The sequence below is a fragment of the Poecile atricapillus genome, chromosome Z, assembly GCF_030490865.1.
Source record: "Poecile atricapillus isolate bPoeAtr1 chromosome Z, bPoeAtr1.hap1, whole genome shotgun sequence".
Lineage (NCBI taxonomy): Eukaryota > Metazoa > Chordata > Aves > Passeriformes > Paridae > Poecile > Poecile atricapillus.
The window spans coordinates 27,210,301-27,224,548 of NC_081289.1; the positions used below are offsets into that span (position 1 = coordinate 27,210,301).

The window sequence follows — 14,248 nt, forward strand, 5'->3', positions numbered from 1 at the left end:
AGGATTTTGGCAATTGAAAAGGGGAGAGTTAAGGTAAAGGTTGACTATTGTCTTGCATGCCAATATGCTTTCAGATGGCAAAGTGGATTTGGGAAGAAGGAAAGGATTAAAGGAAGGGAGATTTTGAACAGATTTATGAAAAATCTGTTAAATACTTGGTTGTGATATTAGGTATCAGGCTTGATACAGTTCTCTTCTGTGGTTTTCTCCTGTATGCAGTGTGTAATTTTGCTTGAAATACAGATTCTGTGTGATTCAAATGTTCTAAATACATGTGAAGCTTGGTCATGGCTTTTATGCTATTTGCTACTTGCTTTCATGCTACTTGATCTGTTTGGAAGTTCCAGACAGAAATATGCTGCGTTTTTCTTTACTAATTGAGAGGTGACTGTAGTTTATGAAGAAGATAAGAAATTTTTATGGTGATTGAAATCTGGTATAATTCAGAAAATCAGATTTTGTTATGCAACAAATTGCAGGTGTTTCCTGCAAAGGATTGTCAGATTTCCTTCTTACAAGCCTTGTAGTTATAGGATCATTAAGTATGGAGTGGGTGAGAAGGGACCTTGTCTGATGGAGGTGGTAGCTGATGGTTTAAGTTTTTGAGGCCTTTGTGAATATATATTCTAAGATTCTGAATGAAAAAAAAAACCCAACTGCTTCTAAACAAAAAAATAGAAGTGGTTGGAGTCTTTCATTAGAGAATCACAGAACATAATATTTGCAGCAAATTGAAATCACTTTTTTGTTGATAAGTTCAGGAGGATGTGCAGAGGAATAATGGGGTTAATGCTTCACTTGGAGGTCACCAGTGTTGTGGCTCAGGCTTTTTCTAAGTTTGTAAAAGAAAGAGGGTGAAGAGAGCAATAGGTAATTAAATTCCCTTCACAAAAGTCCAAGTACTTGAAAGTTGAAACACTTGTTATTGATTATTAAGTTACTGATTTTGTGTGGTAAATGGGCTCTTAATTTTTTCTGTATTCTTCTGTTTTCTAGGTGCAAATCCAATGGGAGTGAATGGAGGAGTAGGGGTCCAACCCCCTAATCTGCTGCCTGACTCAATGTTACATTCAACCATGAATTCTCAAAAGTAAGTTGAATCCCTTGTACCCCAGTGATTTTGCTTTGCTCTCATGGCACTTCTTGCATAAACAGTGAAGTAAATGCCATTGATGGCTATCTCTCCCTTTGGATTTTGCAGCTTTTGTTGCAGTTTTCCAAGTCCTTGGGTAGAACAGCATGTACTGTTTCATGGCGTTGTTTGGTGTGTGTGTGTGCAGCTATTTCTGCAGTTTGTCCATTGATTAGGGAATGGCTGAACTAGCACTTTGTCCTAACATTATTCTAAAAGAGGCTATGACTGTAAGATGATTAAGCTGGGGCTAGACTTTTGCACTCAATTCTTGCTCTGTTTTTGAAGCCCCATGATGAGTGAAAGCGCCAATGTTGCCAGTTTGGGAGCCATGCCAACAGCTCAACCATCCAATACTGGAATTCGAAAGCAGTGGCATGAAGATATTACTCAGGATCTCCGAAACCACCTTGTTCACAAATTGTGAGTAGCTAATATCAAAAACATCTCCTGTTAGGTGAGCTGCTGCCCTAGAGGTGTATTGGAGGCAGAGGGGTTGCAGAAGGAAACCTGACTTGCAAAACTAGAGGGCCAGGGAGTGAATTTTGTCAGGATGCATGAGAAGGGAAAGCAGAAGCCCAAAAGATGAAGCTGTGTCTGCTGGTTTGGGACTCTGTTGTCTTGGAAGTTTCCCACTCTGTGCTCAAGCCATCTACAACATCTACTGCCCCTGGAAGAGTAGCAGTAGCTGCAGTCTGTCAGCAGATTTACTTGCTGCTTTGTGTTCAAACCACTGGGTTTAATGCTGTTCTGGGAACATTCTAATCACTTGCATGCATTTCTTTAATATTTTTTTTCTTCCTACTCAGAGTCCAAGCCATATTTCCTACTCCTGACCCTGCAGCACTGAAGGATCGACGTATGGAGAATCTGGTGGCATATGCTCGGAAAGTGGAAGGGGACATGTATGAATCAGCAAACAGCAGGGTGAGATGCCATCCCCTGTTGTCTAGTTCTGTGTATTTCTACCTTGATCCTGTAGTGACTGGGGAGGAAGAGGAATAGGGACTCCCAGGCTCAGGAAACAAATGTTTAGGGGCTGCTGGATGGAGTCTAGGAACCAGCCAGTTGAAGGCTGCTGCCTGGGTGTGCCAGGAGTTGAGATGTACTGTGTCTGAGACTTGTCATGGTCCCCTAAAAGCAGTGTTGAAGCTCTTCACTGTGATTGTCCCAGAGAAGTGTTGGACACAAGAAGAGAATATATCTGGTATTCTAATAGTTGAGAACAGTGCCCTTAGCAGTGCTCCTTTTGCCCCTCCTGTCTGTCTGACAGTCCCTGCAAAGGGGAAGACCACGTCCCACCCCAAGCCAAAATGTGTCTTTGCAAGTTCGAATCACTGGGACCAGTTGCCTTTTCTTAATGTGTGTCTCATTTCCTTTCTTGGCTTTTATTCCTCTGCAACAGGCTGAGTACTATCACTTGCTAGCAGAGAAGATCTACAAGATTCAGAAGGAGCTGGAGGAGAAACGAAGAACCAGGCTGCAAAAGCAAAATATGATCCCAAATGCTCCAGGCATGCCACAAGCTCCTATGAATCAAGGGCCCAATATGGGACAGCCACAGCCAGGAATGTCTGCAAGTAAGAACCTTTGGGTCACTGATTGCCTGGTGTGGGAAATCCTGTACTGTCATTTCAGTAGCCTGGTGACCATTTAGCTTTCATGGGTACCTGAGTTGTTTGTGAGCTGCTGTTCATTGCTGTACTTTGATAACGTGTTTCAAATTTGTCCCCAGTGGCTGAAAGCTGATTCTAAGTCAGAGGATATTTCTGTCACTGGGATGTACTTCTATTTTCAAGGAGGTTCTTGAGTTTGCCTCACACTTTGAGGACTCTTTAATAATGTTTAGTTACTGTATACATTTACTTTCTTTGTACATGAGTTTTAATGTGTAATTTTCACTAAAATGTTTGGTGGATAAATCCTGGTGGTCTTCTGAATAACACTATCTTATTTCAATGTCTTTTTTTTCCAGATGGTCCTCTTCCTGACCCAACCCTGATACGTGCCAATGTGCCAAACCAGATGATGAATCGCATGCAGGCACAGCCAGGTAAATACTTGAAGAAAATTTGCTACTGTGATTTTTGAAGGAATCTTGGATTTGGATAGCTCTTACTGAAGCATCAGAGATCTTGTATCGTGTGTGGTTTTTACATTTGATTAAGAAAAATAGCTATCTCTATAGCATAATTCTTACATAACTATATAATAAATATAAAATACTATCTCTAGTAGCATTTCATCTTGTGATTTTGAGCTGCACATTAGCTGCTTGCTTCATTAAATAAAGAGCTTGATGCTTTTGGAATTTTTGATCATGTGTGCATAGGATTGTGGGATAAGTCAAACATGGTGAGCCCAGCCAACTCAGGTGAGGACATGGTGGTGGCAGAGGGAATGTGGTGAGAATTATTACTCAGAAAAAAGGGGCAGAACCTTTGTTATATATTCAAGATGTGTTACAGCCAGCATGCAAAGCACTTGAACTTAAGATACAGTTCGAGATAAAATAAATGAATTTCTAATATGTAATTATGATAATGCAACTTTCTGTGGAAAGTTTATCTTCAACAGCAGGTGTGACAATCAGTATTTGTCATGTGTTACAGTAGTTCTCAAACTTAATGAGTTTTAATAACAGTGGAAACAGATGTCTTGAGGGAGGGAAAGCTGATCTGTATTCTGAAAGAATAGGTAGCTTGAGCACTATATTTAAAAGAATTCCACATAACTAGTTAATAGAAGGCAATATTTGATTGAAAGCTGGTTGCTAGAAAGCAAAATTAGAAAGAAACAGCATTTCTTCTCCGAATGTTGAATGATGCCTAAGGGAGATTTCAGACCTTTGTTTACACATGTTTTTTTGGCACAAACTCGCAGGAATGAATCAGTTTGGCCAGATGAACATGCAGCTGTCACCGATGGGACCCCGACAAACCCCTCCTCTTCAGCACCCTGGACAGCTAAGTCAGGCTGGGGCCATGAACCAGGTCAGTGCGCCTTCCCTCCAGGGCTGAGTTCACAGGTTGGCTTCTCTTGTCTGTGGTTTCCTTAAAATCAATAAATAAAAGAAATTTGAAAATAAATCAAGCATCACTTCTTCATTCTCTTGGCCCTTTGGTTTCTGTCTTTTGCTTCTGCTTTAAAATCTGCCTGATATATAGTAAATCTTTAGATCTTTGTGGTAAGACTTGCCTAAAAATTTAGTTGAAGTGGCTTTTTATTGCATTCTTAAAACAAGGAACCAAAATAAATCTTAAGCCACAGTCCCAATCTGAAATCAATATCCTTTTACTTTGCTTTTGGGAGAAATCATCATAAATTGTGTCTTTTGAGAGGAGCTATAAGCAGGCTTTTCATGTTGTATCCTACATTTATATGGCAAGCATCAATTTCTGATTGATAAAAGTTTTTTGGGTTTGTTTTTTGGGTTTTTTTGGTGTTTTGTTTTTTTTTTGTAAAATGTTTTGAAGGTGTATGCACATTGTGTGAAATGAGTTGCTTTTTTTTCACCAGATGGGATTTCCTTCACGTATGCAGCAACCAGGAGTTGGCCAGCCTTCTGGTCAGAATCAATTTCTACAACAGACTCAGTTCCCTGCTTCTTCCCCGGGAATGAATGCAGCGAGCATGCCTATGACTCAGCCTGGCAATCAGACACCAGTATCTCAAGTAAGTTTCTGATTTCTTGAAGTGCTGTCAGTGACCTTTGTCATATACTGGTTATGATTGTTCAGTTTGTAGTAATGGAGATGAACTTGTTTCCTTGAGAGACTTTTGGAATTATAGTCAACCAAATTCATATATTGAGACTTTCCATTCCTGGTATAGCACTGGGAATGGCAAGGGTGAAATATTGTTGACTTGTTCTCGGGCTTTAATTTAAGTGTTAGAGAGGAATTGTTTTAGGTTTATTTTTATGAAGCAAAGAAGAAATTGTGACTCAGCATGCAGTAGTTAAGATTCTCTTGCTGAACAGCAAAGCAACAGAGCCTGAGAAATTAAGAGGTGGCAGAATAAGTCATAAAAAGGCATGTCTATCCAGGCCTGTGTGCTGCTGGCTTTGGGGAATTAGGAGGGTTATCACTACTGAAGATCTGAACTTACAGTCTAGCAGTTTCCTTTCTGTCCTCTCCCTCTCCCTTTTCAGCAAGAACCTTTCAGGCCAGGAAGAAGTAGGGAACGTCAGTTTGCTTCTCATTGATGCTTCTTCCTAGTTTGCAGGCAAGATTATTGTGGAGTTACAGTTTTTTATCTTGACCAATACATTTTTTTTTTGTAATTTTATAATGGTAGAGTTACAGCTGTACTTATTTGTGATGATAAATTCAGTTTCTAATCTTGGGGGTGGAGGCATGGGCACACTAAGTGTATTTGAATGCAGTTTTTCACTGTGGTGTATTGTCCCATATCCAGGATGTACAAATCTGCAGTTTTAGAAAGAAATGTTTTGCAAACCAGGAGTGTAGGTGTGCCATTCTTTTAAGTTTATCAACAAGTATGTTATTCTATTGAAACTTCTCTAAAAGAGATGAATAAATTATAAAATAGCCTTATTTTTGGGTAGAACAAAATAAATCAAGTAGACCATTTCTGCTTTTTGAAAGAGTTTTTAAAAGTGAAGCAGATGGTTTGTCACATTTTATAAAGTATGCTGTGGGAAAGCAGACGTTTGACAGTAATTTATCTTGCTTTTGTATTTCAAGTCATTCCAAATGTGTACCTGTTTTCCCACAGGCACAAATGACCAGCGCTTCCTGTCCTGTCAACTCTCCTGCAATGGCTCCAGGTTCTCAAGGGAGCCATATTCACTGCCCACCTCTTCCACAGCCTCCCATGCACCAAAATTCTCCTTCTCCGGTACCTAGCCGAACCCCAACACCTCACCACACGCCCCCAGGCTTGGGATCACAGCAACAGCAGGCGGCAGCAGCTGCTGCCACCACTGCCCCCACACCTGCTCCTCAGGCAATGCCACCTGGACCGCAGTCCCAAACTATGCACCCCCCTCAAAGGCAGACTCCAACGCCTCCGCAGGCACAGCTGCCTCCACAAGTCCAGCCTCCAGTTCCAGTTACCCCTTCTGCAGAGCAGCAGCAGCAGCCCTTGTCACAGCAGAGCACGACTGCGTCTGTTCCCACACCAACAGCACCGCTGCAACCTCAACACCCCACAACACCTGTAAGGAAATACTTTAATTGTGCTTTCCCTGCAAATGTTTGTGTGTAAGGTTTAATTTTCAGCTGTGTGCTTCTGGCATGTTTAATATTAAAACACGGGATTTTTTGTATGTGGGGAGTAAACTTTTTCCATCAAGGCAAGTCTGTAGATCATCTGTTGTTCCCAGAGAGGAAGTATTTTACAGAATTCTTGCACGTTTTTTGAAATTCACTGTGAAACATGGGTGATGTTTTTGGTTACATATATGTATGCATAGGGCTTATACATTAGGGGAAACAATGTAAATTTCTATAGACAAGGCCTTCTAGTGCATGCCTCTGATACATAATTTTCCACTAGTTGAGGTTGTGGGACACTATATTCTTCAGGGAGAGCAATTAGAAGGGCTCTGGAGTGCTTTTAAACTCTGTGGAAATGTAGCCTAAGTAAAACATAGATTAGGAAAGAAAAATAGGTTCATTAGAAGCCTGTTTGTAATGTTTTGTTCCCTCAGCTTTCACAGCCAGCTGTGAGCATTGATGGGCAGGTATCCAACCCCCCATCCACCAGCAGCACAGAGGTGAATTCTCAGCAGACTGTTCCAGAACAGCAGCAGCCACCCTTGCAGGAAGTGAAAATGGAGATTAAAACAGATGAAGGGGAACCAGAACAAACAGAGATGCAAATGGAGGAGAAACCTGAGGTGAGGTTGTTGGTCTTGATCAGATGTTGGGTAGAATACCTTCATCTATTACTGCTGGATGCTTTCTGTCATTCCTTCCAGAATTCAGTGAGAGCTGTAGGTGCTACCTGCTGCTGCAGTTTTGATTGTTGTATTTTGACTTATTCCTAAAGAAAAGTTTGTGTTTTCTGGTGAAATTGTGATAGAAGTCAGTGGCCACAGGAAGGCCATTATAATGTGGTTGCTATGAAGCTTTTCTTTGGTAAATGCCAGCTTTTATATATAAAAATACCAGTGAGTGAGAACGCACTTGGGTCAGTTCTATAGATGCTAAAATAGCAGATACTAGGATGAGGGGAAATGGCTTCAGGTTGTGCCAGGGGAGGTTTAGATTAGATATTAGGAAAAGTTTCTTCACTGAAAGGGTTAGCAAGCATGGGAACAGGCTGCCCAGGGAAGTGGTTGAGTCACCATTCATGGAGGTATTTAGACGATGTGTAGATGTGGCACTTTAGGATGTGGCATAGCAGTGAACTGGTCAGTGCCATGTTAATACTGGACTTAATCTTAAAGGTCTTTTCTAACCTTAATGATTCTATATGTACATGGTGGGATGCTTTACTGGGCTTTGAGAACTTGTCACAGAGGACAGCCTGGAGTGCGGCTGCCAGTCGCATCATCCTGGCAGCTCTGCTGAATGAGAGGCTGTTAGAACTGCCTGAAGATGTACCCATGTGTCTGCTTGCAGATCAGAACTCGTTAGCAGCTCGTCATTGCTACTACTGCAGTGTTTAAAGATGCATTCTAACACATTTGCTCAAGTTTTAGGCCAAGTTTTGACTACAAAGGAGATAGAAGAGTGGGTGGGCAGTGTGACAGATAGGTTTAAAGGACGGAAGTGTACATGGGTGGCCTCCCAGGAGATTTAAGTGACAGGTTTCAATCTGCTTTCCAGGTTAAAGTAGAACCAGTCGTGGAGGAATGTAAACCAGACCAAATGGAGCAAGAAGAGAAGAAACCTGAAATGAAGACTGAAGTACCAGAGGGGGAAGAAAGACCTACTACTCCAGCAACTCAGTCTTCTCCAGCAGCTGGGCAGTCTAAGAAAAAAAGTAAGCAGAAAGACTGTTTTTACTTAAATTCACTGCATCTCCCTAGAGAAATCTCTGCAGGGAAAAAAAACCCTGGGCTTTCCTTTTTGGTACTTAGTGGATTATGTGGTACTTATATGGATTGTTCTTTGTGGCTTTTGGACAAAAATATCTAATAATACATGTGCTTATAATTGGCTTTGGGCAAGTTCTTTAAGCCTTTAGAATTAGACACTAAGCCGTAGTAAAATTGTCAATACAATGGAGATTTGAAATACTGAGTTACAGATTCTCTAGACAATTTTTTTTCTCGGGGCCTCTGAGAGGGGATGTATCTGGAATGTGAACCATCTCTACTCATCAATGTCGTCTTATGATCGCCTTTTCTTCAGGTGATCATTTTAATATACTCCTCGCGACTCAGTGTTTTAGAGGATAAACAAGCCATGCTAAGTACCTTAAACCCATTGTCTGTCTGTCTTTTTCCACAGACATTGCATTTTCTAGCAGGTTTCTTCCTTCCGGCTGTTTCTGCTATCTTTCTAATGTTGATTGTTTTCCAAAGTTTTCAAGCCAGAAGAGTTGCGGCAGGCGCTTATGCCAACACTGGAGGCACTTTACCGTCAGGATCCGGAGTCTCTTCCATTTCGACAGCCTGTGGATCCCCAGCTACTAGGAATTCCTGTGAGTGTCTTAGCAAGATAATTTCCTGGTTTTAATTCAAAACTACTGTATTTTGACGTACCTGTTTGAGAAGAGCTTACATCTGTCTTGTTAACGTCTTCATATTGACGTGTTTGGGGAGGTTTAACTTCGCCGGTGGAACATACAAGGTCTGACTTAGGAAAGTTTGTTTGGTTCTCTGTTCATTTTACTAAATAAGCCAGATGTAGCATGCACTGGAATGATTTACCAGCAGAACCCCAAGTGCTGTATGGCCTTTTTATGGTAGTTGCTTCATGTTGTGATGCTCTTATTGCTGAATTTCAGAGGTGTTTCTCATCATGTATAAATCTTGTCTGAAGATGTGGGAAATTATGCAGATCAAACCCACTTTAAAATATCCATCAATGATTATTATCAGTTATAGGAAAAGAAGAAACAATTTAAGTTAGAGGTTTCTTTAGATTAAATTTTCTGCTCATTTTAGAATTGTCTTGAGAAGACAATTATCCTTCAAGGATCTGTGTTTTTATAGTCTCTGAATTGACCACACAAGTTCACAAAATATAAACAAATACACAGATGTAGAAGTCCTTTTTAGGTGCTTCAGACAACGTGTTTTGCCTGAAAGAGTTTTGATTTGCTGTTGGTGTGGGGTTTTTTTTAAGGCAGATACTAGGAAACTTCAAGGCCTGCTGTATTACAAGCATTTATACACTTGCTAATATTTTTAGCAAGCTTTCAATTGACTGTCATTCTGCAGACTTTTGTATATGTTGCACTGTATCAATGGTGGATTGGAAAAAGGCATTTTTAAGTTTTATTGTAGAATAAAGTTTTTTATTTTTGTTAGGTTTTCTGGGATACTGGAAACAGTTGCTTTATATTAATGTTCTTGTGTATGTCTTTGGATCACAATGGCTGCAAAAATATTGGCATTTTCTACTATTTGTAATACTTGTTTTGTTGATTAAAATTAGAGTGACTTGATTTCATTAGTTGTGAATGAGCAACAGCACTGGGGAAATATAGGAATAATGAAAAGAAAGCACTGAGGAATTATATGCTATTACTTAGAGATTGCGTTCTGTGTGTCACAAGTAGTTTGACAATCAAGTCAGGGAGGAACCTGTTTTTCTTGATGAGAAGACTTTATATGCTGAGAATGCGCATGCTCTCATGTCACAACACAGTTCTCTAGGAGGGTTTTGATGTGCTGCGTTTTCTTGCAGGATTATTTTGACATAGTGAAGAATCCCATGGATCTTTCTACTATCAAGAGAAAGCTGGACACAGGACAGTATCAGGAGCCGTGGCAGTATGTAGATGACATCTGGCTCATGTTCAATAATGCCTGGTTGTATAACCGCAAAACATCCCGGGTATACAAGTACTGTTCCAAACTGGCAGAGGTGTTTGAGCAAGAAATTGACCCAGTTATGCAGAGCCTTGGTTATTGCTGTGGAAGAAAGGTAAGAAAGTAAATATCTTTAGTCTGTTGCTTGCTTCCTTGAATTGAAGGGGGAAAATATAGCGGTTGCAGTTATCAGTTATGGTGGGTCCAAAATTTCCAAAGTTTACCAGGATTTAGCAATCCTGAGTAATCTGAATTTGAGCATTTTGTGGGTCTTCTAATTCTATCTGGTCTTTAAATAATCTATTTAAAGATAAATGGATTAATCCCCCTGCCTTGAGGGGGGAAAAAAGCCTGCAACAGAAGGCTTATTTTGATTAGGACAAACGTTTGCTATTGCAAACAGACATGTTTTTATTACTTCAGAAGTTCTGTATTTCACTGTATATTGAAATTCTCTTTCCCTTGTTTGATGTGCTTTCTGTCTTTGGAGAAGAGTTAACTTGAAAATAACAGCCCACTTAATGTCTTCTGTGACTAGCAGTGCGTACCCTTTGCTGTACAGAGAGATCCATGCACAGAGTAAGGTGGATCACTGTCTGGGTTACACTTGCTTCCCACAGAGAGCAAGTGAAAATGTGTGAGTACTAAGACGACCCATTCCTCTTTGCAGTTGGAGTTTTCGCCACAGACTTTGTGTTGCTATGGCAAACAGCTATGCACGATCCCTCGAGATGCCACTTACTACAGTTACCAGAACAGGTAAGGAAAACTCAGTTGGTGCAGTTTTGTGCATGCTGCAATCAATCTGTTACAGGCATGCATGTATTTACATAGACACCCTCTTTATATGTGCACACCTTTATGTTTTAAGATAAAAATTTTTTGCTGGAAGTGCTCTTGAATAGTTTGCCTTGTGTGTTAATAATGATTTTTTTGAGGAAAAGTTCACTGCAGCCTTTGTTCTTCCCTCCTTTGTTTGCAGAAATGTGATGTTTTATTACATTTTGATCCTGCATTTAATTAAATGTTCAGTTACCTACAAATCATAATACAAGTCTGTTGCCTTTGCTTCCTACTGTGCAGCAGTATTTTTCGTGCAGAACACTGAGTAAACTATGCAGAAAGTGTATTAGTGCTCATAATACATATTGGTTTTGGCAAGTCTTTGTTTTTCTTGTGATGTTAACGCTGAAGAGCAAACTTACCTCTGTATTGCACATCTTAACTGGAAGATCTGTGTATTCAGATCTTCAGCAGATTGGTGCTTGCTTTTTCTCACAAAGTTTCCTAAAGGGAATTGTTTTGGCAGTAGCTATCAGTAGCTCTGTAAAATGCTGCCCCTTCTACAGCTCTTTTGAGTATACTTTTTACTTGAAGTTTATTAAAGGATTTAAACTTGACTTCTGGAAGGAAGTTTCTTGCTAGTAATCTGACAGCTGAGGAAGTGAGGCAGGAAGAAGCAGGCAAACACATGCTTTAACATTCCCATATTCCCTTGCCTGTCACAAGAATGCCCCTATTAGAGCAGAGAACTGCTTAACTCCAAGATCCACCAATTTATTTAGTTCCTGCTCTCCATTCATTCAAAAACCTCAAACAAACAGAAAAACCAGCCCCAAAACAAACCAGAATGACAAAAACGTGTATGATTTTACCTCAAAGCCAATTTTCCAAGATTTGTAGCTTCCTTAAGCACCTGGTCTGATAAAAGCAATCAAAGATTATACAAGTTATATCTTAATCTTTTAAAGCTTTATAAAGGTTTATAGCAGCAAATGGTGATTTTAAAATTTCTCCTACTTTTTTAGTCCTGTAATACCCTACAATAGCTATTGTAGTGTTAGACTTGTATGTAGTCTAGAGCTTGTCATGTCAGTATCTTCTGCTTATATTTGTCCATGGGCAAGTACTAGAGGAACCGAAAGACTTGCTCAGAAATCTGACATTTGACGTTTTCAAATGTTAGAAGGGAATGTCTGCATTCAACAGGTGCCTATGTGTGACTTATAGATTGCATCATATGTACAGATGCATCTATCTATAGATTGAAATGTATAATTCCAGAAGTACTGTTCTCTGCATTATCTCAGATGAAAACTGAGAAAGGAGGTTGAGACCTGTCTTTTTAGCCTGACAGTTGCTAATAACACAGATTAGTGTGGCTTTACAATGAACTTGTTTGAATATTTTTATTTCTATTTTTAGCTGTCTTGTGCACTCAATTAACATGCCTTATAATGGAGAAGCCACAGTTTTAGACCTTTTTTGAAGGCTAGGGTAGAATCATGAATTAATCTCTTATTTTATTGAAGTAAAAATAAAATCTTTCTCTGTAATGCTTGCTGTAGTGATGGCAGGACTGTTCTGTGTGCAGGCTGGGCTATGGCAGTCATATCCATGGTAGAGCATTATGTGTCTAGTTAATGTTAGTTAACATGCAGTTTGACAGTTCTATTAGTCTGTAAGAATTCTGAGGACAGATTTTATTGTTCCTAAAGTTTCTGATATTTAGCTTTCCCTTTCAACTGGGAGAGAATTCTGTGACCTTTCAGCATTTATACATTTAAGATGGAAGGCTACCTCTCTTCCATTGATCTCCTGCAGATCCTCCTCCCAACAGAACTGCTGTGCTGATGTACAAGTCAGAGTAGCAGTTCCTCCTTCTTTCTGCTCTTTCCCTGTCTCATTTTAATTCTTTGCTGTACGTGGCATGGATTATTAAAATGAAGAGGGTATGGGTATGCTAAAATGGAATACTCTTGTTTAATTTGTTTTTATCGTTTGCTGCTTGTGAACCCATTTGAGAGATTTAATGCTAATCTGTGCTTTGCCTTGGCTTTCTGCTTTGTGTTGTCTTGTCTTGCTTCTATGTTTTTGTTTTTGTCCTGCAAACCCCCATTTCTTTGTTTGTGTGTGTGTTATTTTTTTAATTTCTCCTTCATGCTTGTCATTGTCTGCACTTGGCTTTGATTGCGCAAAAAAAAAATCCAAACCAAAAAACCAAACCAACCAAACACAATGTGGGGCCCATAAATCTGCATCATTGAATATCCTTGTCGCCGTTGATGACCTGCTCTCTGCTCCTGTCCCTTCCTTGGCCTGCTGTGATTGGTGGCTCCGTTGCTTGACTTGGGCTGTGTTGTTTGGACGGAGCAGTTCACCCAAATATGGCCTTCTTGCTGACAGGTATCATTTCTGTGAGAAGTGCTTCAACGAAATCCAAGGGGAGAGCGTTTCTCTGGGAGATGACCCATCACAACCTCAAACGTGAGTTATTTGTGCTTGCTTGAGCTGTGCTTTTGTGACCTGTGTCTTGGCCTACAATGCTTTCTGTAGGGAAGGGGGTGGGGTTCAGCTGTAGGTTTTGAGGCTAGTAGAAGGTGGATGATAGATCCATCATAAAATCCTGGACTTGTGCTTGTCTTCAAAACCTGGACTGTCTGAACTAGTGAAAAATAAGCACTTAGTGCTTAAAAATTGCAACTGTATCAATAGAAGGGAAAGAAGAAAATGGCTTTTTTCCCTGAAAAAGAAGTGGAAGTATTCTACTGCAGAAAAATAACCAAGCCTGCAGGCAAGTGTGTGACAGACATAGCTTGAAATGTCAAATGTACTGTTTTCTTTATACCCTAGCTATGCTATTAAACTTGTATTCAACATCAGGTTGTTTTTCATCCAAATTAGAAGCAGGCAAGCTCCTTTTGCCATACAAACATTTCACTACTGGAATGCCATCTGCCTACAAGAAATACTGTGCGGTTGTTGAGGACACAATAAAAGGCTGTGCATGTATTTTACCATGTTAGTGGCAAACTGTTGAGGCAGCCTCTCATTTTGCTGCATCCTCCTCATACCTCCCCTCACAAAAAATATTGAAACAGAATTTTTGGAGGCTATGGAAGCCCTTGAGGGACAAACGAGTGCCAAGCAGTTACTCTGAGCTATTCAAGAAATCCCTTTGCAGGAAGGCAGTGCAACAACCAGGTAGAACAAAATGAGGAATTTAGGAAGGTCTGAAGTCAGAGGGAGAGTTGCTGAAGTTGGTAATTGGACAAGCTGAGTTAACTTTCATTTGGAGCCAGATTCTGGATGCACTAAGGGATACATACAGAACAGTACTGGAAGTATCTGGGTTTGGGATGATGTAAGTGTACTGAAAG

General features: G+C 40.1%; 1 protein-coding gene across 1 annotated transcript in view; it reads left to right on the forward strand.

Annotated features, from left to right (window-relative positions):
- EP300 (E1A binding protein p300) overlaps nt 1-14,248 on the forward strand; it is a 60,315-nt gene that overhangs the window by 29,475 nt on the left and 16,592 nt on the right. Inside the window, exons 7-20 of the mRNA XM_058864589.1 lie at nt 997-1,090; nt 1,421-1,555; nt 1,942-2,059; nt 2,538-2,712; nt 3,108-3,185; nt 4,016-4,125; nt 4,652-4,807; nt 5,873-6,316; nt 6,810-6,998; nt 7,933-8,089; nt 8,634-8,752; nt 9,964-10,203; nt 10,759-10,847; nt 13,275-13,355. Coding sequence (XP_058720572.1) covers nt 997-1,090; nt 1,421-1,555; nt 1,942-2,059; nt 2,538-2,712; nt 3,108-3,185; nt 4,016-4,125; nt 4,652-4,807; nt 5,873-6,316; nt 6,810-6,998; nt 7,933-8,089; nt 8,634-8,752; nt 9,964-10,203; nt 10,759-10,847; nt 13,275-13,355 — 2,185 coding nt within the window. The remainder of the gene's footprint in view (nt 1-996; nt 1,091-1,420; nt 1,556-1,941; nt 2,060-2,537; nt 2,713-3,107; nt 3,186-4,015; nt 4,126-4,651; nt 4,808-5,872; nt 6,317-6,809; nt 6,999-7,932; nt 8,090-8,633; nt 8,753-9,963; nt 10,204-10,758; nt 10,848-13,274; nt 13,356-14,248) is intronic.